Below are 26,302 nucleotides of genomic sequence, written 5' to 3' on the forward strand. Positions count from 1 at the left end.
ACTAGAAAATTTATTAATACTTTTGGGGATATAAAAACAGTTAGACCTTTACTATTATACAAAGTGATATATACCATATAATGTTAATTTATATATTTCTTTTATTAAAATTTCATTAAGTATTTCTATGGGTTAAATGCTGGGAACACAAAAATTAAAATAAGACAAACTCCCTCCTTTCAGGTAATTTATCTCCCACGGGGAAAAAGAGCTGAACAAGCAATTAAAATGCCATTACCAAAACAATTATAGGGGACCATCCAATTCCAGTGTAGGCTGTGCTTAATTTTGAAAGGCTCAAAAAAGCAATACCAACTTGCAGGCATAAATTTAAGGTATGAGCCTGAAGGCAGAAAGAAAGAAACTGGGATTGTAGATAGAGGGTACATCATTCACAGAACCAAGGAATTAGGAGAAAAGATTATTTGGGGAAAAGCAAGGTCTTTTAAATACACACATATGAATTAGGATGTCGAGAGGAAATAAATCTGAAGAAGTAGGCAGGGACTAGATCTTAAAGGGCACTATAAATAATGGAATGCACTTTGAATTTAATCCTATGGGAATATGGAAATCATTAAAGGATTTTTAGAAGGAGGATGAAATGATAAGATCAGTCGTTTAGAAATAAGATGCTTCTAGTGTTGTGGAGAAAGATTGAAACTTGACAAAAAGGTTTGGCAAAGAGTGATAGAAATACCAATAAAAACAAATTAGTAAATATAGATTACCTGAAGAAAAAAGTCAGGTAATCTATACTTAGTGTGTGCTTATACCAAAAATATAATGGTACTGTGTTTACTATTTGGTTTACTTTTTCATTTAATAAAATATCATAAACTTTTGTGTCAAAAATACATCTACATCCTATGAGTTTTAATGGCTCTGAATACACACACAATGTATCTAGTAAATCAAATAAGCATGGGATGTGTGTGTGTTTAAACAAAATAGAATTTGCCTCTTCAACTTGGAATTAGAATTCCAGTGGAATTTAAAGAACATTTATTTTATCTAACATACCTTGATACAAATTATACTGCTAAAATAACATTGTATATTCTATGGATGATGGGATGCCCCTTAAAACATGATGAATCTCCATTTAATACAAACCCCTTCAATGTAACCATGGCACACAAAATATCCATTAAGAAGAGATAATATCAGAATTTGGATTTCAAATCTCATAACAGCAAGCCTTCGATTATTGTATACCAGAGCATGATGGAATATTAAAGTGGAATGAGAAGCAATAGAAGATTTAAAAAGAAACAGATCTTTTAAGGCATTCCAACAAATAAATGTTTAATACATGGAGATGCCATAGGTTTAATTTTTTTTACCAAAGAATTAGCACCTAGAAGTGTTCATTTAATTAATATTAAACTATGATGCCACAGGCTTTTTAGTAGGATGGTAAGCTCTGGCCTGTAGTTCTGTTTGTAACTTTGGAAAGGTTACCCAGCTTCTCTGGATCTTAGCATCTTCACATACAAAATCAAAAGTTTATACCAACTGTATAGAATTGTTTCAAGCATTAAATGAGATATACAAAAAAGGCAGCAGCCTGCTGTTTGACATTCAATCATTATGATTTCCCTTTACTTCTGTCCTCAAATTCTTTTTCAACATAAAAATGCAATAAAATATTGTGATCATTATTTTATAGGTGAGAGGCATAGCACCACTTTTAAGTGCAGTGAAGATTTTCACTGTTCTTACCTGGTGATAAAGTGCTTCAGGATAGTCCTGAGTCATTAACCGAAACAGGGCCAATAAGGCCCAACCAAAATTGTCAAAATTTGTGTAGCCACAATCAGGGTTTGGGCCAGCTTTTATACAGACATATCCTTCAGGACACTGACTAAAGGAGACAAAGAAAACAAAAACTGCTCATTGCTAGGTTCCTTTCAGATCATGGCCAAGTCATAAATATAGAACATCTGCCCATAAGTAATATCCCCATAGGGAGAAATTAGTTTTTTCCCAAAACAATTCTTGGCCAAAAGTACAGATGAGTTAAATTTTAAGTTGATATAATTGAACAGTGTTAGTTGAGCTAAAACTTAAAGTTCTCCACAAATAGTGTTTGTCAAACCTTTGTTGATGATTTCATTACTACCCAATATCAATGTGGAGCTATCACGGTGAACGTATAACCATTGGAAAGTAATACCGCTAAAAATAAACTGTAGTAGTTGAGGGTTTACTTTTCAAATGATATCACTTTGAACCATCAAGTGCCGTTATTTAAGGGTGAGACATCATTTACCATATCAGTAACTCATAAGAAGTACTTGGGCAGAAAAATCAGATTAAATATTTATTCCATTTCTCTTTAGGGAGTTCTGATACTGTTATCTACTGAAGAGCTTGGGTGTTACAGGAGTGGCCCAATAAATCCGGTTCCCTGTATTCATACTCTTGTACTAATTTACACTCACCTTGATTTGGGTTGGTTATGTGACTTTTTTCAGTTATCTATTAATGGAACATTAATAAATGTGATACAAGAAGAGGTTTAAAAGATTTATGCTTGCCCCTCTTTTACTGTCCTTAGACTACCATGCCAAGAAACTTGGGTTGGCCTCACTGAGGAGGAAGTGAGATTGGGTGGAGAGAAAGACCCTGGAAAATAAGACCATGAGAAAAAAGAAGCCTTGCTGCCCCAGTCGTGCAACTAACTCCTCACACATGTGGGAGGCTCCTTGCGTCAACCTCTGTTAGGTGAACTGTAAGATAACTGATCTCTATGAGCAGATCTAAGGGACACCAGCAGAAGAATGGCTTAGTTCAGTATATCTTCATTGCTGACCTGCAGAATCAGAGAAAAGGTATTTTCGTTGTTGCCTAACTGTTTGGGGAGTTTGCCATGAAAAAAAGCATAGCTGTTAAAAGAAAAATACTACATTGCTTTCTCTTCTTGCCTTGAAATGTCTCGTAATCCTGATAATCCAAAATGAGATAACAGCTTCAACTTGTATCTCAGGTTATATTTGAAACTGAGATATACATAAAAAGGGTTAGCTGAAGTGGGATGGGTCAGACCCAATGCCCAACTCACAATCTGATCTTAAAAGTAGAACAGAAAAAGTTCTATGCTAAATAAGCAGCAAATGTCTAAATCACCTTAATTTTTAACTAAACTCATTTTAACTAAAATTCATGTGCCTCTTCCACAATCTGCGTTTTGTTCATTTGGACCCCAGAGTTTAAGAAAGAGCTGAGTCTACAAATGGATGTCAAGTTACCCTAGTTGAGGAAAGTAAAGGAAATTGCATGAGTCACAACACTGCTGAGAAGCACTCTATCTCTATTTTCTTACTTATCTGAACCTATAGGAAAATAAGACATGAGCGTTTTTTTCATTTCACTGAAAAATAGTTATAAATATCTAACAATAAGCCTTTTAATACTATAGAATAGATACGCAAGATATAAAATGTGTGAGATAACAGCATATCATTAGTATTTTTTTCTTCAATGTTTCTGGCCAAAGAGCTGATTTATATATCTTTCTTGGTAATTACCACTAGTTCTGGGGCACTAAGAAAATAATTAGAAGGTCCTTGTTTAATTTCCAGCTCTGGATTTTATCAGCTCTTTGACCTTGAATACATCATTTAACTAATCTGTCTATTGCTTTGTCTATAAATTGGATTAAACAGTATTTTGTATTGTATACTTTTCTGCATGGCTTTGGTGCTGAAATGAGACGATGTAATCAAATGTGAACTATCAGTAAAAACAATAATTGTTTAATAAATACTTAATGATTGGTGGTATTGTTAGATAGGAGAAAATATTCATACCACTTACCCAGCATCTGTTCTGTTGCCACAAAGAAGAGCATCTCTTTCTCCTTCCAAATAATAAAAGTTTTCTGTTTCTGAAAAATAAAGATAAATAGTAGTCTATATCTATACTTTGAGTTAAGCCACATATCTGATGTCCATTTAGATATGTGTCTCCTCTCTACAACTCAGGAAAAAAAGAGCATATGTCCAGGCTTTCCTTACCTAGAATTGTTTCCTAGCTTCTGGTCACAGGTCAAAAGACCATTGGGATCATTACTCTAAAGGTGGCAAAGCTCAGCATAGAAAGAAGGAAATCTCTTTCAAAATTAGAGTTCAGGAAAGTGTGTAGAAACCATTCAGCTATGACCAGAAACCCTCAAGGAGAAGTTCCTGAGACTAAACTTTTTGAATGCTAAGGACCTTTACTTCTAGGTTTTATTCCTGATGATTTTCCTGAGCAGACCAGATTCCTCTGCTTCTGATTTAATTTACATTCTCTTGCCACCTAGAAGCTTATTCGTCTATTTTGACCATCTAATGCCAGTTACTTGTCCTGATGTTACCTAATTTCAACCACAACCCTGTCTAATGTAAGTACAAAGGGCCTAACACACCCCTTTCCAAACAGAGGCCTGGAGCCCTCAGGAGTGCCTGGACAGGGATGCGGTGATGAGGAAGTAAGCAAAGCAACAGTTCTTGAATATGCCACACCCACGTGCACTGACACCACCCCCCCTAGCACCCTAGCACCTCTCCCTATGCATGCCCCACACTTCTGACTCCCATTCCTAGGAGCCCCGAGCACCCCCACCCCCACCCCCTCCCCCCACAAATCCCTGGGACCCAGGACCGGGAGCAACCATGTCCCCTCCCTCCCCCGCAACCCCCTGCACATGTGCCTATGCCCTGTGCCCCACCTCCTGGATTCTGCACATGTTCACCTGTGCCCTACCCCAGCACCCCATGCATGCACACATGCACACCCGCACCCTGCCTGCCTGAGCCCAAACCATGCACCCCATTCCCTGTGATCCATGCACATGCACACCTATACCCTGCCCCTGCACCCACTCCAACACATCCGTGCCCCACCCTCCCACTCTCCGTGAACTGCACAACCACTGAAATTTGTCTTCTGCCATGCCCTGCCTCTATGGTCCCTGTGCCATACCCTGCCCCTTCACTCCTAAGCCTGTTCAAGCTGCTCCCCTGAACGGGCTCTGAGCATTCCCCCATCAACCCCATGCCGTACTCAACAGCCCATGCAGACGTGCACCAGCATTGCACCTCTGCTCCATGACTAGCCCTGCTCCATGCCCAGCCACTGCATAGCTATGCCCCACTCCGCCACCCTCCACCCCTTGCATGTCCTGCAAATACAAACACTTAGATGACTGAGGGAAATCAACTTCCACAGTAACCATATCAATATAATTAAATGCATTGAGGGCAAAAGAAAATCCAAAGCATATGAAGATGCAGACATATATAGACCAGTTTAATTACAAAAATAAAACACCAGACAAGACACAGACTTTGGAATAACCAATCAAAGATGTTCATATAACTTTACTAAATAAATTTAATGTGTTGGCTAATGATATAAAGGACATGAATAAGATACTAGAAGAGCATAAAGAAGAATTTGAAAGAATAAATAGAAAACAGCTATCACAGAGATGAAAGACACTGCTGACAAAATAAAAGATATAGTAGAGACGCATAAGAGTAGATTTGAAGTGACAGAAGAAAGAATAAGTGAACTAGAAGACAGGACAATTGATTTAAGAAGCACAAAAGAACAAATGGCAAAAATAGATGGAACATTTTGAATTGGATCTCAGGGAAATGATGGACAATATGAACACACAAGTATAAGAATCACTGGTGACCCAGAAGGAGAAGAGAAGCTTAAAGGGCTAGGAAGATTAGTTGAGGAGATAATAGGGGGAAATTTCCAAATACTTATAAAAAACATAGATATGCAAATCAGAGAATACCAATGAACCCCAAATAGAGCAAATTCAAGTAGACCTACCCCAAGACACATACTAATCAGTCTTTCAAATGTTGAAGAGAAGCAGAAAATCCTGAAAGTGGCAAGAAAAAAGTGATCTACTACATATAAGGTAAACTACATCAGACGGAGTTCGGACGATTCCACAGGCACCATGGAGGTGAGAAGACAGTAGATTGATATATTTAAGATCCTGAAAGAGAAAGGCTTCCAGCCAAGAATTCTGTACCTAATCCAACTGTCCTTCAAATGAGGGAAAGATTAAATTTTTCACAGACAGACAAAGGCTGAGAGAATTTGTAAACAAGAGACTGGCCCTAAAATAAATACTAAAAGGAGCTCTGTTGGCTGAGAAAAACAAGAAAAAAGACAGGAGACGGAGGTCTGGAAGAGGGTACAGAATTGAACCGTACCAGTAAGGGTAACTTAAAGGATAAAAAAAGAGAAAGAGGGAAAAGAACATATAGATCTGACAAATAAAATCCAAAAGATAAGATAGTGGAATCCAAAAGATAAGATAGTTTTGCAGTAATAATTTTGAATGTTATTGGACTAAACTCACCAATTAAAAGGTACAGATTGGCAGAATGTATTAAGAAATATGTTTCATTTCTATGCTGCTTACAAACTCATCTAAGACCCAAGAATATGAATAGGTTGAAAGTGAAAGGATGGAGAAGGTGCTCCATGCAAGCTGTAACAAAAAGAAAACAGGAGTAGCTATACTAAAATCAGACAAAATAGACTTTAGATGTAAAAATATCATAAGAGGCCAAGAAAAATACTACATATTAATAACAGGGACGATTCACCAAGAAGAAATAACAACCATAAATGTTTATGTTCCCAATCAAGGAGATCCAAAGTACATGAGGCAAACGTTGGCAAAACTTAAGGGAACATTAGATACTTCAACAACAGTGGGAGACTTCAATACAACATTCTCCTCTATAGATAGGACAAACAGACAGAGGATCAACAAGGAAATAGAGAACCAAAATAATGTGATAAATAAATTAGTTCTAAAAAGACATATATAAATCATTACACGTCAAAACACCAGGATATACATCTAGTCTATAGCTCATGGAACATTTTCCAGTACAGATCATATGCTGGGGCACAAAACAGACCTTTATAAATTTAAAAAGATTGAAGTTATTCAAAGAACTTTCTGTGATATCAGTGGAATGAAGCTGGAAATCACTAACCACCAAAGAACCAGAATGTTCACAAATATATGGAAATTAAATAAGATACTCTTAAACAACCAGTGGGTTAAGGAGGAAATTGCTAGAGAAATCAGTAACTATCCGTAGATGAATGAAAATGAGAATATGACATATCAGAACTTATGGGATATGGCAAAGGTAGTACTGAGAGGGAAATTTATTTCCCTAAATTCTTATAATAAAAAAGAAAGAGCAAAAATTGATAATTTAACTGCTTACCTGGAGGAACTAGAGAGAGAAGAGCAAACAAATATCAAAGCAAATAGGAAGAGAAGCCACAAAGATGAAAGCAGAATAAAATGAATCGGAAAACAAAAGAATAATAGAAAGAATCAATAAAACTAAAAGTTGGTTCCTTGAGAAAATCAATAAAATCAATGGACTCCTAGTTAGGCTGACAAAGAAGGAAAGAGAGAGGATGCAAATAAACCAATTCAGACATGTGAGGGGAGTCATTACCATGGACCCTGAAGAAATAAAAAAAAAATCGTAAGAGGATAGTATGAACAACTATACACAAACAAACTAGACAACTTTGATGAAATGGACAAATCCTAGAAACACATGCCCAAGTGTGCTGGTTTGAAAGGAAGTATGCCCCCTAGAAAAGCCATGTTTTAATCAAAATATCATTTTGTAAAGGTAGAATAATCTCTATTCAATACTGTATGTTTGAAACTGTAATCAAATCATCTCCCTGGATGATGTGATTTAGTCAAGAGCGGTTGTTAAATTGGATTAAGGGATGATATGTCTCCAACCCATTTGGGTGGGTCTTGATTGGTTTATTGGAGTCCTATAAAAGAGATAACATTTTGGAGAATGAGAGATTCAGAGAGAGCAGAAAATGCTGCAGCACTATGAAGCAGAGAGTCCATGAGCCAGCAACCTTTGGAGATGAAGAAGGAAAATGCCTCCCGGGGAGCTTCATGAAACAGGAAGCCAGGAGAGAAAGTAGCAGATGATGCCTTGCTTGCCATGTGTCCTTCCAGATGAGAGAGAAACTGTAACTGTGTTTGCCATGTGCCTTTCCAGATGAGAGAGAAACTCTGAACTTCATCGGCTGTCTTGAACCAAGGTATCTTTCCTTGGATGCCTTAAATTGGACATTTCTATAGACTTGTTTTAATTGGGACATTTTCTTGGCCTTAGAACTATAAACTAGCAACTCATTAAATTCCCCCTTTTAAAAGCCATTCTGTTTCTGGTATATTGCATTCCGGCAGCCAGCACTGACTTGAGAAGAAATAGAAGATCTCAACAACCCAATAACAAGTAAAGAGAGTCAATCAGTCATCAAAAATCTTCCTACAAAGAAAAGTCCAGGGCCACGTGGCTTCACAGAGGAATGTTATCAAACATTCCAAAAAGAACTAACACCAATTCTGCTCACGGTCTCCCAAAAAATTGAGGACAAAGGAACACTACCTAATGCACATTAATATCCTCTCATACCAATACCATGTAAAGATGCTATAAGAAAGGAAAACTAAATGCCAATATCCCTAATGAATACAGGTGCAAAAATTCTCAACAAAATACTAGCAAATCAAATCCAATGACATTAAATGAATCATACACCATGACTGAGCAGGATTTGTACCAGGAATGTAAGGGTGGTTCAACACAAGAAAATCAATCAACATAATATAACACATTAACAAATCAAAAGGGAAACATCCATGATCATCTCGATTGATGCTGAGAAATGTTATACAAAAATAGAACAGCCTCTCAAAATCTAGAAATAACATGATATCCAGAAGTGAAATTTTCACTGGCAACATGGGATATGATTCCGAGAGATGAGCCAGGTCTTGGTTCATCATTGGATGACAATGCCCTCCTGACCAAAAGGGGATAAAAATTGTAATAAAATAAGGTATCAGTAGCTGAGAGAGTTCAAATAGAGTCGAGGCTATTCTAGAGGCTACTGTTACTCAAGCTTAAACTAGATACTGCTATTTACCATGGTTTGCCAAACCAAAACCAAAACCATTCCTGCCAACCCTAAGAACACCTAGCGCTCTATGTGAAATTCTACAAGGGTTCAAGCTTTATGATTACTTTCTAGAAACCTACACCCTCCAGATGGGTTGCTAGGCCAGACCAGTCCTGAAACCCAGAGGGGCCAGCCTCTCCAGAACATCAACTAGCTCATCTCCTTATCAACAGTCCTTTGCAACAAGAAAAAATTAGAATGGGCATAGCCCAGCTACCCCTAAAGATTGGGAGAAAGATCAAAGGAGAATGTGGAGTTCTAATAAAGAAGATAGGATTTAACAAATGAGTATGACTGCTGAATCTTTATGTTTATATATTTTTTATACTCCAGTGTCTTGGAGCAGCTAGAAGGTAAAATGTAAGATTTGTTGAACTGCAATCCATACCAATCTGTTCTATAATTACTTGTTGCAGTGTGTTTTCAAATTTATTGGTTTCTTGTATGCATGTTATTTTTCACAATAAAATAATTTTAAAAAATCACTATAACATCAAAGAAACCAAAGGGCATTTCAGTTGGAGTATAAGCGTTAACATCTGTCTCCTTTTATCTTCACCACTAGATTTAGGACCATAAGGAAACATTTATATACTCATACAGAATAATTTTGTATTGCTTACATGATGATCATATTATGAATAAATCAAAGAATAAAATTTATTAAGATTTGTTTTTAGAATTTATTAAATACAAAGCATAAATAAAATGAGTGTGAAAGGACTACACAGAATTTACTAACATCTTATTTTTAGTAGTTGAAAATATGCTTTTTTCCCCTGAGTACTCTTATAAAGGAACTGATACGTAAAAGAAAATTCAATAAGAGAGCATGGAATGGTGAGACTATAATAGGTTTTAAAGCCAGACTAAGTTCTACAGGAATCCTAGTTTTACCATCCAGTAGCTAAATCACCAGGAATACTCAGTTAATTTCTCTAATTTGCACTTTTTTGTATCAGGGCTTAGTTATGCCTCCACTGTAGGATTATGTTGAAGATATGAGATAAAACATATGAATTTTGTCTAAGAGCTAAGCAAAACTTACTAGGCATTATCTTTATTAACCTAAATTATTTTTATATAACAAAATATAATTCACAGTATTTAAAAATGAGCAGCAGTAATTGAAATGCAACAATAGTAAGAATTTCTATTATGTAGGGTCTATCCTGACATTTAAGGCCATTGCAAATGTTTAATGAGTAAGCTAACAGAAATTATTTAAATGATCAATTTTATTGTAGAAAGGTAGTATTATGAGTATCCTATTTTAAGCTCTCTCTGATGAAATTGCCAACTTTGGTTTTATTCTATTTTTTAAGGATAAAGTTCGCAAAATTTTGAAATTCCAAACAAATTCATCTATCTGATTTAATTGTCTGATGATTGGGAACTTTGCTACCCTGATGCACTAAAATGATGTATCAAATAAATACTTGGGAATAGTTACAGCATTTACGTAGCTTGCTCTGAAGTTGAGAGCTCAACATTTCCGTGAAGATTTCTCTGCCTTTAAGAAAAGTTTTAGTTCTGACTTGGATTGCAAGTGAGTCTTACCTTGCATGTAATATGGGTTTCCAGTTCTGTTTTGTAGTGTTTCATTTTGATTTTCTTGGGGCCACCACAAACATTTGTGCTTGAGGTTGCCCATGAAAAGCTCCATCCCAATTAGAGAAAATATGCTCAGAAAAAGCAGAGTTAGGACGATGACACCAGTAAGCTTCTTCAAGCAATGGAAAAGGATCCCTGCAACAGACTTCAGACCTGAAAAGAGAATGGTTTGCTTTTTGTAAAACAAAATATCTTAACAAAGTAACTAGCAAACTTCTCCCATTGTAAGTGCTCGCTCCATTGAAATCAACAGTTTTGTGTCTTCATTATGTTGACGTAATTAACAAAGAGAGAAAAACCAAACATTGAGATTTCTGTATCATTGTTAATTTATAACATCTGGAAAAATAAGTCAAATGCAATATTTTAAAATTAGTTGCTTGTATCTTTTTTCTATAAAAAGAACAACAACCTTTCTCATCTGGTTACTGCTTATCATACCATTGCTGCTGTTGACGAGATGTGGAGTTATAAATCAAAATGGGCTGTAAATGTTGCTGAGACAAGAAACAGCCTAAAACAGCAGTATTTTATACTATGTTTTTCTTGTCCTCAGTGAACTTATTTTAATGTGTGAAAACAAAAATAAATAAATAAATACTAAATTATGGTATGTTAGAAGGCATATATCAATCAGAGCTCTCCAGAGAAACAGAACCAATAGGATGTGTGTGTGTATGTGTGTTTTATGGGAGGCCACCAGGCTAGAAACCCAGTAGGCGTTGATGCTTCAGTCTTGAGGCAGAATTTCTTCTTTTCCAAGAATTTCAGTTTTTGCTCTTACGGCCTTCATATGATTGAATGAGGCCAACATACATTATTAAAGGTCATCTCTTTTGCTTAATGTCAGCCGATTATAGATATTAACCACATCTATAAAATGCCTTCACAGCAACACCTAGGTTAGTGTTTGATTAAATAATTGGATACTATAACCTAACCAAATTAACACATAAAACGAATCATCACAGAAGATGATTTACAGGGGAAAATAAAGCAGGGAAAAAGAACAAAGTGTTGGAGGAAAGGTTTTTGCAATTTTAATTAAGTGACCAGAGAAGGTCTCACCGAAAGGATGATATTTGATGAAGAATTGAGAGAGGTTAGTGAGTCATGTGGGAAAAGCATCCCAGGTAGGTGACAAAGGTAGCACGGCAAAGGCCCTGAGATGGAAGTATGCTTAGTTTGTTCACGGAACAAAGAGGCAAGTGCAGATGAAGATGGCAGGGTATAAAAGGCACCTTCTAAGATGAACCCTAATGACCCCTGCTTCCCAGTATGTCTGCCTGTGAGTATATGCTGCACCCATTCTTTGCTTCCAATGAACAGAATATAACAAAAGTGATGGAATGTCACTTCTGAGAATGGGGTTACCAAAAGACCCTTGCTTCTGGCTTCCTTGCCTTTTCTTTTTCTCTCACTTGCTTCTTCTGAAGGAAGCTCAAAGGCATATGGTGAGTTGCCCCATGGAGAGGCCCACATGGTAAGACACTGAGGGAAGCCTCTGGCCAACAGTTAATGTGAAACTGAGGCCCCCAGTTCAATAGCCTGCAAAGAATTAAGTCCTGACAACTATCACATGAATGCATTTGAAGGTGGGTCACTCCTAGTTGACCTTTGAGTTGACCACAGTCCCAACTCACACATAGATTGAAGGAGACCCTGAACCAGAGGACCCAGCCAAAGCTCACCAAGCCTCCAGATTGAAAACTATGACACATGAAGTGCTTGTTGTTTTAAGCACTAAGTTTTGGGGTAATTTTCTATATAGTCTTAGCTAACTAATACACAAGGGGAGACTAATAGGAGATGAAATCACAAAGCTAACAGAAGCCAGATGATGTAGGATTTGTTGGCCATTAAAGCACTGGCATTTTCTTAAAGGAGGTGGGGAAATCAGAGGGTTTAAAGGAGGGGAGGGGATGTAATCTGAATAATTTCAATGTTTTTAAATTTATAAAGACCTGTTTTGAGCCCCAACATATGATCTATCCTGGGGAATGTTCCATGAGCACTAGAGAAGATTGTATATCTGGCATTTTGGGGTATAATGACCTATATATGTCTGTTAGGTCTAATTCATTTATCAAGTTATTTAACTTCTCTATTTCCTTATTGGTTTTCTGTCTGGTTGTTCTATCTGTCGAGGAGAGTGGTGTATTGAAGTCTCTTACTATAATTGTTGAAACATATATCATTCCCTTCAGTTTTGCCAATGTCTGCCTCATGTACTTTGGAGCTCCGTGACTGGGAGCATAAACATTTATGATTGTTAGTTCTTCTTAGTGAACTGTCTATTTTATTAATATATAGTGTTCTTCTTTGTCTCTTATGATGCCTTTACATTTAAAGTCTATTTTGTCTGATACTATTATATACTCCTGCTTTCTGTTGGTTACAACTTGTGTGGAACATCTTTTTCCATCCTTTCACTTTCAATCAATTTGTATCCTTGTGTCTAAAATGAGTCTCTTATAAGCAGCATATAGCTGGATTATATCTCTTAATTTGCTCTGCCAATCTGTATTTTAATTGGTAAGTTTAGTCTGTTAACATTCAAAGTTATTACTGTAGAGGCATTTTTTGAATCCATTATCTTATCATTTGGATTTTATTTGTCAAATCTATATATTCTTTTCCCTCTTTCTCTTTCTATCCTTTAAGCTACACTTACTGGTACCCTTCAATTCTGTGCCGTCCTCCAGAGCTCCCTCTCCTGTCTTTTTTTTTTTCAACTGGCAAAACTCCTTTTAGTATTTCTTGTAGGGCTGGTCTCTTGTTGGTAAATTCTTTCAGGATTTTTTCCTGTGCAAATTTTAATCTTTTCCTCAGTTTTGAAGGACAATTTGGATAGGTGCAGAATTCTTGGCTGGAAGTCTTTCTCTCTCAGGATCTTAAATGTATTGTACCATTGCCTTCTTGCCTCCATAGTACCAGCTGAGTAGTCTGAATTCAGTTTTATGTGGTTTCACTTATATGCAGTAAATTGTTTTTCTCTTGCTGCTTTCAGGATTTTCTGCTTCTCTTCAACATTTGACAGACTGATTAGTATGTGTCTTGGGGAAGGTCTATTTTGATTTATTCTATTAGGAGCTCATTAACTCACATATTTATGTCCTTTACAAGGGTTGGGAAGCTTTCCCCCATTATATCCTCAACTAATCTTCCTAGCCTTTTACTCTTCTTGTCACCTTCTGGAACACCAATGATTCTTATATTTGTGTGCTTTGTTTTGTCCATCATTTCCCTGAGATAAAATTCAAATTTTTCCATCTCTTTTGCCGTTTGCTATTTTGAATGTTCAAAATCAGTTGTCCTGTCTTCTAGTTTGATTATTCTTTCTTCTGCCTCTTTAAATCTGCTGTTGGGTGCCTCGGGTATATTTCTGATTTGGTCTACAGTACCTTTCATCTCTGTGATATCTGCTATTTTTCTATTTATTCTCTCAAATTCTTCTTTATGCTCTTCTAGTGTCTTCTTGATCTCCTTTATGCCATTAGCCTACCCATTTATTTTATTTAGTAGAGTTAAATGAACATTGGTAAGTTGTTCCAAAGTCTGTGTCTTCTCCGGTGTTTTAATTTGGTCATTAGGCTGGGCTATATCTGTCTGCATCATGAAATGCTTAGTGGTCTTCTGTTGTCTTTGAGGCATGTAAATATCTTGATAGGTTTACTTTGAGAGGAAGCTGATTTCCTGCAGTAGTCTAAAGCTTTGTATTTGCAGGATGGATGTGGAGCAAGATGTGGTGCATCAGGCAGGGCATAACAATGCAGTGATGCGTTGCAGTGTAGGTATAGGTAGAGGTTGGGGACACTATGCTGGTGCCTAAGAGCATGGGTGCAGGTTGCAGGGTTGTGAAGGTGCTATGTGGGAGCTAAGAGTATGGGGTACAGCTCAGGTAGATGGAGCACAGGAGCAGGGTGCAGCATGGAGGACAGAGAGGTACCATGAGGTGGGTGGCAGATGGGGAGGCTCTGTGGATGCATGGGGGCTGGTGTGCAGATAGGATGTGTCTGGGCATGTGAAGTGTGGGGGTCATACGTGTTAGGGTGTACGGTGTAGGTGGCACAGAAGTTGGGGCATGATGGAATGGCAGGGTGTGGGTGTGTCCTTTACACAGGGGAAGGGGTCCAGAGGGCCCTGGATGTGGATGTGGGAGTATTTAGAGGTGGGCACAGGTCAGCGGGATTGTGGGACATTGGGGAGAGTTGGCATCAGGTAGGCAGTGCCCTGGCATGGGAGAGCAGGTGTGGAGGGGATTGGAACAGGTGGGCACACGTGTGCAGGGTGGGGCTATGTAGCACAGATTTGCTGATGAGCACCTGCCAGATGTAGAAGCAGGATGCTTGTGCTGGGGGTTGGGACAAGTGCTCATGTTGGCAGAGCAGGGGGTTGGGGTGCAGAGGTCAAAAAATCAACGCATGAATGTGTGTCACCCAGCAGGGAGGATGTAGCTGTGCAGGTCGTCTGGGGGGTTGGGCCCTGGTGCATGCATGTGCAGAACTCAGGGGCAGGAGGTCAGGGTTGTGCCTGCTTGGGCTGGGGGTGGGGGTGGCCTGGTTGCAAAGGTGTGTTTGCCCAGAGCTGGGGGGCATGACCGGGGGCTATGCATGTGCATGGATCTGGGAGGGCCGTAAACTGCTGTACATGTGTGCTGAGCTCAGGGGGGAGGGATGGGGTTGTGTGACTTGTATGTGCTATTTTGTATGTTTTTATGAGAATTGAAAATCTATTTTTTAAGTGACTTGTGCAGATGTTTCTTGAGGACATTAGGATAGGGTTGAAATAAAGTCATTCCAGTGGCTAAAGAAAAGTGACATCTGGATTGCATATACACTTTTAATTGAGACTATGAAATAAATGCTTATCTCCTACTTTTACTATAATTGAGAAGTTAGGATTTAAGGAATGATTATGAGTACTGGATGATTATATAGATATTCCTTTTTTTATTTTCTGGCATATTAGAGTAGACAGAGGGAAAAACCTCAGATCTCTGACCTAGTCATCCAGCGTCTCAATCTCTGATAATGATTCTATAGTCTCTATCTTGTTTTCTTATAATTATAAAAATCTCGTGACTGAAACCTCATTTTATCCACTTTTTTCCACTTTAGAGTCTTTAGATCACTAAAGCCAGCCCCAAAAGTTTATTAATGAAGGGCTTTGGGTCAGCCCAGAACTAACTCATTCCAATTTCAAAGTTATCTTGTTAACTGAAGCTGGATCTAACCAAAATAGGCATGCCTGACATGCACAGTAGCTTAGATTTTAACCTACAAGTGATGTATATCTCATTATAATACTAAAAATCATGACCATCATTACATTAAGGTAGCCATTTTCCTATATATCTTCTGTGACTAAGCATGTACACAATCTGCGTATGCTCAATAAATAAATCATCTCTAACTACATCATCTGAGCCATTGTGCTCATTAACCTAAAACTTGCCCATCTTTTGATACTATAGTACTATCAGAATTACTAAAATTCTTGAAGACCAATTTTTAGGCCAAGAGACCATATGATCTCCTGATTCTCCTATCTGGATTCACCATTTGTTACTCGACAATGTATTATGCATAACAGGAGATAGATGACCTAGTGACCTAAAATCTATCTCCCTGAGTTTAGGGGGTTCAAGGTTTTTATTTATTTTAATAAGGAGGCATGAGGTCATTACAATGTCAAATAGCAAGTTCTAAGCAGAAAAGGAGGCGGAGTTATTATTTCAATAGTAAAAATGTAAGCGGAAAGGCAGGGAGGCAGAGTTATTTCAAAAGCAGAGTCTAGCTGATACAAGCTACAAATGTAAAGTGCTAGAGCTGGTTAATGAATGGCAAATGCAAATTCTTCATCAGCATTAGGGCCTTTGCCTTACAAACTACTTTTAAAGAAGGGAACAATAGTTTTACAATACCAAGGCATAAGATAAGGGCTTTTACAATCATTATTAGATATCTGGCAGCTTAATTATAGTTCATGGATTTCAGGTATTTCCCTTTGTCTACTTTAATATACCAGAAAGTAAAAAGGGATATTTATGTAATGGCTTTGTAATTATAATCATCACTTAAATCCTAACTTCTCAGTTACAATTGCAAGTTTTAATTAAATACACACACGCGCACGCACACGCACACACACATATATATGATATCCCATTTTTTATGGAGTTTTAATTTTGGTGGTGATATGTTGAAGGTAAAGTTATCATCATCACATTTTTTTACAGAATAAAATTTCTTAATAATTTTCATATTCGATTTGACCAATCAGATGATCTTTAGAAAGGCCTGAACCAAATGCCAATTTTGACTTTGATTTCTTGGCATATTTAACTTTAAACTTCCATTTTGTTTTAGTTTATATGTGTCTGTTATAAAGCTTAATTTTATTTCTGAGCTAGTATTAAAATATCAGCCTCAACAGAAAAATCTAAGCCAATTGTATTTATTTTCCTAAATTAGCCTTACAAAGGGTGGCATTCACAATGGGTCTATTAGGAAACCTACATTCATGCAAATAGGGAGTGGAGGGGACTTGGAAGAATATGCCTGATTTAAAGGGACAGCTACTTCTCAACCATAGCTGCTTATTGTTATGCAGGAATGGAAGCAGATGGATGCTGACAAGTAATTGAAGTGCATTTAGTTTTTTATGTAAAATCACTAGATTTTCATAATGTTGGCATCTATTTTGAAGTTTCCTAAAACAGAAACTATGTCTCTAGTTCAAGAATGGACCACAGATGTCCATGTTGCCACTTCTGATATATAATATTTGAATTCTGTTTTGCAATCCCACTAATAGCAGCAATTTGGAAATCCTTCTCCGTTGAGAATTGTTTCAGAGCCTGTGATAATTAGTTTTGGAACTAAATCTTTCCATTGCTGAATATTCTCTTTTCATACATTCAAAACATTTTTTTTTCTTTTCAGTAGATAATCAGAAAAGGTATATAGGTTATAAAATTTCAGTACTTGTTCATGCCTAAGAATATCTTTCTGTTGGCTTCATATGTAAATGACAGGCAGGTATAGAAATATTATGCTACAACCTCCCTGACTTCCCATTCCCAGCTCTGAAACTCCATTGCCCATTTACGTTAAATATTATCAAGAGGTCTAGGCTGACTTTTCAGTGGTTTCTCTTTCTCCGTTTTTTTTTCTTATAGGATTTTTACAATATTTTTATTCTTCAATTTTGTAAACTTAAAAAATTTCATAATATATCTGATGATATCTTTTAGTTATTTTTGTCTAGTATAAGATCACCCTTTCCAATTGCAAGGATGGCTTTTCTCTAGTTAAAACATTTTAAAAATTTTTAATGTATATTTGAATAATTTATCTATTGTATTTATTCCCTTTTTCTGTTCTATTTCCTTTTATAGGATCATCTGTTATCCATGGGACTTAGTTCCTGTACTTTTTTCCATTTCAATTTTTGTTTCTACTGTATTAATATAAAACTTCTCCAGTTCATCCTTAAATACATTTTTCCCTTTTATACACCAATAAATACTTTATTTTACTGCTTTTCTTACCATCTGTCATGGTCAGGTTCATATATCAACTTGGCCAAGTAGTGGTGACTGCTTATCTGGTTGGGCAAGTGCTGGCCTGTCTGTTGTGATGAGGACATTTCATAGAATTAAATCATGATCACATCAGCTGCATTCACAGCTGATTCCATCTGTAGTCAACCAGGGGGCAAGTCTTCTGCAATGAGTGGATGCTTAATCTAATCATTGGAAGCCTTTTAAGGAGGATTCAGAAGAGACAGGCTCACTTCCCTTTTCAGCTGGCAAGCCTCTCCTGTGGAGTTCGTCCAGATCCTCCATCGGAATTGTTGGCTTCACAGCCTGCACTGTGGATTTTGTACTCTGTGTTCCCATGGTTATGTGAGACACTTTTATAAATTTTATATTTGCAAGTGTTTCCTGTTGATTCTGTTTCTCTAGAGAACCCTAACTAATACACATCTCATATTCTACTAGAATATACCTTTTATCATGTTTTGTCTCAAAAGTGTCAACTGTCTTTCCATTTGCCTATTTTATTTAATCTTCTGTTTATGCATGTCTTGGTTTTCTTCACTTCTCTTGGGACTAAAACCGAACGATTTCTTATGATTGCTTCTGTTTCTTAAAGCATATACTTTTTTTAGAAGAGAATTATTTTCTCTTACATAGTATTATCTCTTTGTGTTTTGAAAAATACTTTCATACTCTCAATATTGAATATATAAACCTTGCTTATTCTCCAGTGGAAAAAAGATTTTGTTCTCTACTAGGCTGTTCTCTCAACTATAATGATATAGTGACTGTATTTTAATGTTCATTTCTGTATGAACTTGGCATCACCTGATTTTTGTTATAATTCTTACCTCTATATTAAGATGAAGATTCAGGAGATGTAATTTTTATGTTTGGGTAATTTGAGGGAAGTTTTGTAAGAGAGCTAGAGCCATGAAAATTCCCACTGGGATAACTCATTCTTTCTGTTTGGTTTGTTCACTTATTGGATTTGGTCAAGCCTGACACCATCTTAATATATAGCTTTATTGAGATACAATTTGCAGAGCACACAATCCACCCACTTAATATGCACAACCCCATGTTTTTTGTTTTGTTTTGTTTTTAGTATATTCACAGGATAAGGCAACCATCACCACTATGTTTTCCATCTCTGTTTTGCCCAGCCCTACTCCAGCTATACAGTGTGCATATACCTGGCTTTGTCCATGGTGCTCCTGCCCACGGCAGTTGCCCGTAGATCTTATTTTTGGTATTATCATAATTGCCCTTGGGATTCTGGATGCACATTTTTGGTATTATCATAATTGCCCTTGGGATTCTGGATGCACCTATATATTAATACTTCTGACTTGTAGCAGTCAAAAATCTCTGCATGGAGTTGTTTCCATCTGATTGTTTTTCTTCTTCATTCATGAATAGCAAGTTAAAAGGTATCAGTGGGCTTCTGCTAGAATGTCTTCAGGAAGGGGAGCTATAAATTAGCCTTCAGCACCTTCCACCAATGTGATCACAGCTCTATCTTATTTAGTAGAACCTCCCTGAGCTTTGTGACATGTGGATTGCATCCTACCCAAGTGCTCAGAGCAAAGTAGAATTTTTTATGGGTTTTTTTTCCTTTTCTTTTTTCTGTTCATCTGGCTTCTTGATATGATTAGGAAGAAAATGAGTCAGGTGAGACATCTGCTCAGAATGTTATATTTCTCAGAAGTCTAAGGGCAATTTATAAGTTCATATTTAAGAGGTAAAATAAATAATAAAAAATAATATGTTTTGATTGATCCCTACATTTTGACATCATAAGTATTGAGCCCACACCAAATCAAAAACAGTTAAATGCAAATTTTTCTTGCCTTTCTTGGGGTGACTGAAACAAATAAAGCTCAGATAACTCAGTTTTATTAATTTAATTTAATTAAACATTGTTCAATTTAGCATTTTCTCTAAGCAACAACAGGGGAGTTCAAATGAATACATGGAAGTACCAAAAAATAATCAGGAAAAGGAGCCTAATGCTATTTCTTACCTTGGTTTAAAGGAATAATTTTCAAAATTCTCAAAGTTCTTGCAACTTTTAGTACTGACGTGAAGTCTAGAGGTGAATATCTGGTTATAAGCCTGTGGAATTAAATTAGAGTTATTCACAATTCATATTAAGTCTATGCTACTTATTTAGGTTAATATTCTTTGCAACTCATTTTTAGAACTGTATACCCAACCATTTCCCTTGCTTCCATTATTCTATTTTACATACAGTTTTATTATTGATCAGAAGACAAAATGTTGCTACAGTGCAAGGTGGGCAGGTAAATATTAATCTAAAAATTTAAATAGAGAGTTTTTAAAGTTTGATTACTATGAATACTTTTAATTCCCTAACAAGTATTGTACATTATGTGTATAAATATTTTGTTATCTGAGTACAGAGACAATAGATTAAATTAAGATAAAGCTATAGATTTTTTTTTTAAAGAAATAGGATTCATTTCAAGTATCTAAATTTCTGATGATGATGATGATGGTGGTGGTGGTGGTGGTGATGACAGTGATGATAGAAGGCAATGAGTTAGTGGTTAAGGGTGTAAATTCTTGACCCACACTATCTGTGTAGAAATCCAGGCTGTACCAGTTACTAGATGAGTGACATGGACAGCTACTTAATCTTTCTTGTCTTAGTTTTCTCAAGTTTAAAATGGGGAATATGATATTTCCTTACTCAATTTTTTTATGAGGATTAAATGATATGTAAAGGGCTTAGAAGAACTTCTGGCACATAGTTAGCATTACAATTGTTGGCAAGCATCAACAGCATCAAGAATAGACCAAGAAATAGTGGTATTGATAGTAGAGATAGAAATGATAATAATTACAATGATATTAACTATCAGCTTTCTTATTGCTTACAACATGGCAGGCACTGTTGATGCTTTTTATAAAGGTAATTCATTTTAAAAAGTTTGACAAAAAAATCTGGAAATAGAATGTCATTAAAATTATATTCAGGGCTCAAGTGTCACCAAAAAAATCTATTCAGCTGAAGTGTGTTGCCAACTATGATTCCCTTAGCCATAAAACAGAGAGGGGTTGAAGAAAATACATGAATGGACACCAAAATTATTAGAATTTAGTTTAGCACTCCAGAAAATAAATACAAATGTATGTGCATATTTAAAACATCTTATTCTGCTATCTAGAATGTTTACTGGTGTTAAGTAATATAGCTAAATGTATTGAAGATTGGTGACTGAAAGTCTAATATGTTAGCAACCTCTCCTAATTCAGGAGATTCTTTGCTTATGAATATAATCACTTAAAATGCTCAATTCAATCTCTACCTTTCTTGTTCTAGATAGAAAACAGAGACAAAAACTCATTCATTTTATTTTCATTATATATTTTGAGGATTAGTTTATTGGAGCTGGTTGAGAGAACTCACTATGACTATGATATGAAACAACTTTTAAAAGAAAATTTATACTGGCAGAAAAATTAGTCAAATTTAAGGTTGCTTCATGAAAAGCAATTTTCTTGGCAAGACTCTAAGATATTTGCAACTAAAAGAAATACTCACTCAAACAAAGTTACACTGAAATCCATCCAGTTCCATAGGTCACCAAAGAAAGAAAAAGGACCTGCCCAGATGCCTCTTGCAATGAGCTTTACGACTATTTCAAATGTGTAAATTCCAAGCAAAGTATTCCTGCAGAAAAATTTTCACATAAATGTTAAAAGTGAGAATAATTTATCATCAGCTCTAACATACTATGATTATGATGAATTGTCTGGCTGTTGATAATAAGTCATCAGAAAAGTGAGACCATATCTAGTTGGCAGGCCCAAACCAACTAACCCATTGACCAAGCAACCATAAAAACACCAAGTGCCCCTTAGACTTAGGATGGGGCCTTAGACAGGGCTTCTAGGGTAGATCTATGTCTTAGAACTATCGCTATGAAATTTGTCTAACAATTTTTTCAACAAATACTAACACAGAGGTGACAGTCATTATATATTTTTAGGTAAATGATGAAAATATAAAATGTTAAATTTACTCCACTTAGGGATCATGAAAAAATTAACTGAATTGTAAAGGAGCATGAAGACCTAATTTTATCATATGCCTATATCAGTAATTTTATGAGTCAGTGTTATATTTACCTTCCATTAGCAATGAGTTTTAAGAGTAGAGAGAGTTAAGGCTGAGGAGGTAAATGTTCAACAAAGCCATCGTACTTAGAAAATTTAATGGGTCTTTCTATCATTGTAGTTTAATGCAAGTCAAACTATTTACACACCATTCCCCCGGAAAAAGACAGAAATATAATAGAAGATAAGTAAATGTTTTTAAAGAATGGAAAGGAATAAAAGCTATTTGAGTTCAAAGCAAATCATTTTTGGATTGTAATAGTAAAAGTGACCTGATGCAAGATATATATTACATCAATCACTAATAATTACACTCAAAACAAAACTCCATTTCAGTGATATTATAGACATAAATATATAGTTAAAGACTCAAAAGTTTTTCTCGTGTAAACTGAACATATTGGAAAATTCTAGCCAAAATTAATGAAAGGACAGAAAAAACTGTTAAAATTTTTAAATTGATATATACATATTTTAAATTATATATATGTATATATGCATATATATGAGATTGCATATATCAATTATGAATATATACCTATACACATGAATTATATGCACATACATATAAAATATATACATATATTACATATATCTAATTTATATATCACATATACATATATATTAAGTTATATGAAATATATATTTTGCTTGGAAAATTCATTCATTTCTGCTATGTGCATATTTATATATATATACATACACATATATCAGAATATATATTAAAGTACAGATATTAAATTTCATAATGTTATAGAATACAGTGTTTTGTGATACAACATATAATATTTCATATGATACTATATACAATAAAATACATAACTTACTCCAATGTTTGTGTAAATTTTGGCAAATTAGACATGGTCATGAATATGCAGTCAATCAGGACACTAATGAAAATTAACAGTTGAAAAAGGGTAGTTACAGTTAAGGAATATTATATAAAAATAATATTGGAAAATATATGTTTCATTATCTTTTTACAGTTATATACATACATGAGCTAAAATAGTTCCTTAAATATGAAAAATATACTACCGTTATTGAAAAGCAATGGGGACTAAGATTTGTTAATATTTACTATACTGTATTATGAAATCTATTTTAAATCTATTTTAAAATATGGAACAATTAGGGCGTAATAATCCAAATCTCTGTGATTTAAAATGAGAGGTCAATTCAAAGGAGAAGAAGGCTGTAGCAACATCTGAATAATGGAATTGCTGCACTTGATATCAGCACAATGTAAATCATAGTCAACAAACCAACAGAAAAGGATATGGATGTACCAAAACCTTAATGGTTGTTTCTCGAATAGAACTGAAAGGTGACAGAGTACACCAGGTGGAAGTGGCACTGAATCTGAAGATTGTTCTCTTTTTATTTAATACCAGGAAAGTCTGTAGAAGGAAAGAACATCAAGTGAAATGAAAACTCGGAACTAAAATCTCATCAATTATACAACATATTACCAATGATCATAGCAGCTATGCTTTTCTGATATTTTGATATTTGTCTCCAGACTAAACCAAATGGAAAGGTTTTTAACTATTTTAATGGATATCAGGTTTTCCCAACACTTTTTTTATCTACCCAAGAAAGACATTTGCTGTATAGCAATCCCCACAGAGCTAACATTGCAGGAAGAAAACTAAATCCTGATGATTCATGGAGATACATTTAAAGTACCAGAGGTGATAGGTCTCAGAATTCAACGAATGAAAAAAAAAAATTAGCCTGATTTCAAAGCAATTAGACATAGAATTACAATAGTAAAGAAGATGTAATGTACTGGAATATTATATTAATCATTAATAATTACCTTTTACATAAAACCTCACTTGTTCGACACTATAGACACAAACATATCTAAAATGGAAATTTAGATCATGGAACCCTAACATGTTAGTATGAAGAAGCATTAGAATTCTAACAAAAATAATGAAAGAGCAGAAATATTCTAAAATTGGATTATGTGTTTGTGTGTGCACCTATGTGCTCTTTGTATTGTGTGTGTAAATATTATCTTATATAGTGAATATTATATTTCATCTATAAAACAGCATATTGTAATATATAGTATATAATGTAATATATGATATATACTTTAAATGCATTAGATATATTATCCATATATAATATACTAATATGTTATATATTTTATAATATATATTGATGTGTAGGTATATATACAGCACATATTTATTGATATTTATATTCTTGTATATACATTTATATATATTAGTGGATACAACATATATTCACCAAAAGTTTATGAATACATTTTCTACATGGGTACCAAATTATGCTATAATTTTCCTCTTTTCCAGCATACAACCTGTGGGCCTTTTGGCCCCTATTTTCCTTATCTTTTTTACTTTTTACAATTTATATACAAAGAAAAAATAAAAAGGAGACAAAGGAAATAAATCTGGTTATCAAAAAGGGCTCTCCATATTATTTTCCAGAATAATTTCAAAATTCACCAAAGATACATTCATCATTTCACTTCTTTTTAAATCCATGTTGACACCTCTTTATTATTTCGCAAAACTTGAAACACAGCTCTTGGGTTCCATTTAAAGTATCAATCTTTTCCCCATTCCAGCATTCCAGAATGAGACTCCTCTTATCTATTCACAGAATGCCATCCTTTTTACTTTATTAAACATGAAGTAGTTCATTAGGCTATAACTCAAATTCTATCTTTGTAATGAAGGTTCTTCAAGCTTTGCCAATCCATACAGTCTCTGCCTTTCTAAACATAATTATTCTTATACTTTGTCTTTAATGCCTGTTCTTGGACTGTTCATACATTTAATAGGCGCCTTAAGGCATCTTGAGATAAAATAGCCTGAGCATGCATGAATGTTTACATGAATAAAAGTGATAAATAAAATAATGGTTGGCTTTAATTTCCTAATTACTGAGTAAGCTCACCAAGTTGAACATCTGAAATCCTGGAGTATACTCTAAGCATTGTATAATTATTTTAAAATTGATACACATAAGTGACAATCACTATGCTCCCATAAAATAAGTCCTTTACATTAAGACATGATAGTGCAATCTATTAAAAAAGTAAAGTAGCCAAACTCAAACTAGTCAACCAGGCATTAGTTTTGATAAAAATCTCAAATCTGCATGCTTCAAAAATGAAATATCTTAATGCAGTTCCTTATAATTTAAAATGACATCTTAACCTATTCTTCAATCTCTTTGTTTTTATACTATTTCAATTACAATTTTAATGTCTGAAAAATAAAATAATAAAAATTTAGTCACAACAAGTTCAGCAAATTCTCACATTTTTATTCTTGTAGTATGGATCCACATCTTCTAAGGGCACGGACACCATTCCTGGAGAAAGGTTTCCATAAGCCAATGGAAGCTCATTGCCAGCTTCTAAGTCAGCACTCGGCTTTGAGTCTTCTTTATCACATTCCTCATTGTGTTTTTTAGCAATGTGCTGTTTCATCAATTCAAGAGACTCTCTGGTGAAAGGGACAAGGCCCTTATCTTCTGGGGAAGGCAACATTTCCAAATTTTCACCTGGAAAAAAAGTTTCTTCAATTTTTTGTAGAAGTTGGTTATACAAAGAAAATTCTTAAAATTACAGAAGGTTAACATTTGAACAAAAGAGAACAGCAAACTGAACACATGCATACTAAGAACCCATTTCTGAATTTTGTAGAAATCTGAGTTGTCATAACTGGGTTTTGTTGTCATTTTGCTTCATTTGAGTATCCCTTGAGTTCTCTTCCTTTTACTGAAATCTGCCTTTCAACTCCTCCACTCTAATAAATAACTTCTAAAGTCACTAGAGATCTTTGTCTAGCAATATCAAATATTTCACCCTCAGATGTGTTTAACCACTGACTAGAGTTTTCTTGCCTAAACTCAGCCTTTATTAGCTCTGGGTCCTGTTCTTCTAGTTTATTCTTA

At 35.3% G+C, this 26,302-nt stretch overlaps 1 protein-coding gene across 1 annotated transcript in view; it reads right to left on the bottom strand.

Annotated features, from left to right (window-relative positions):
- The window catches only part of SCN7A (sodium voltage-gated channel alpha subunit 7), a 98,577-nt gene that overhangs the window by 52,919 nt on the left and 19,356 nt on the right, over positions 1-26,302 (bottom strand). Inside the window, exons 2-9 of the mRNA XM_077154058.1 lie at positions 25,665-25,909; positions 23,639-23,757; positions 23,185-23,274; positions 21,783-21,911; positions 20,238-20,329; positions 10,612-10,818; positions 3,823-3,892; positions 1,726-1,867 (exon numbers count right to left, since the gene is read on the bottom strand). Of these exons, the coding sequence (XP_077010173.1) occupies positions 1,726-1,867; positions 3,823-3,892; positions 10,612-10,818; positions 20,238-20,329; positions 21,783-21,911; positions 23,185-23,274; positions 23,639-23,757; positions 25,665-25,909 (1,094 nt within the window). The remainder of the gene's footprint in view (positions 1-1,725; positions 1,868-3,822; positions 3,893-10,611; positions 10,819-20,237; positions 20,330-21,782; positions 21,912-23,184; positions 23,275-23,638; positions 23,758-25,664; positions 25,910-26,302) is intronic.

This window comes from Tamandua tetradactyla, chromosome 3, assembly GCF_023851605.1.
Source record: "Tamandua tetradactyla isolate mTamTet1 chromosome 3, mTamTet1.pri, whole genome shotgun sequence".
NCBI lineage: Eukaryota > Metazoa > Chordata > Mammalia > Pilosa > Myrmecophagidae > Tamandua > Tamandua tetradactyla.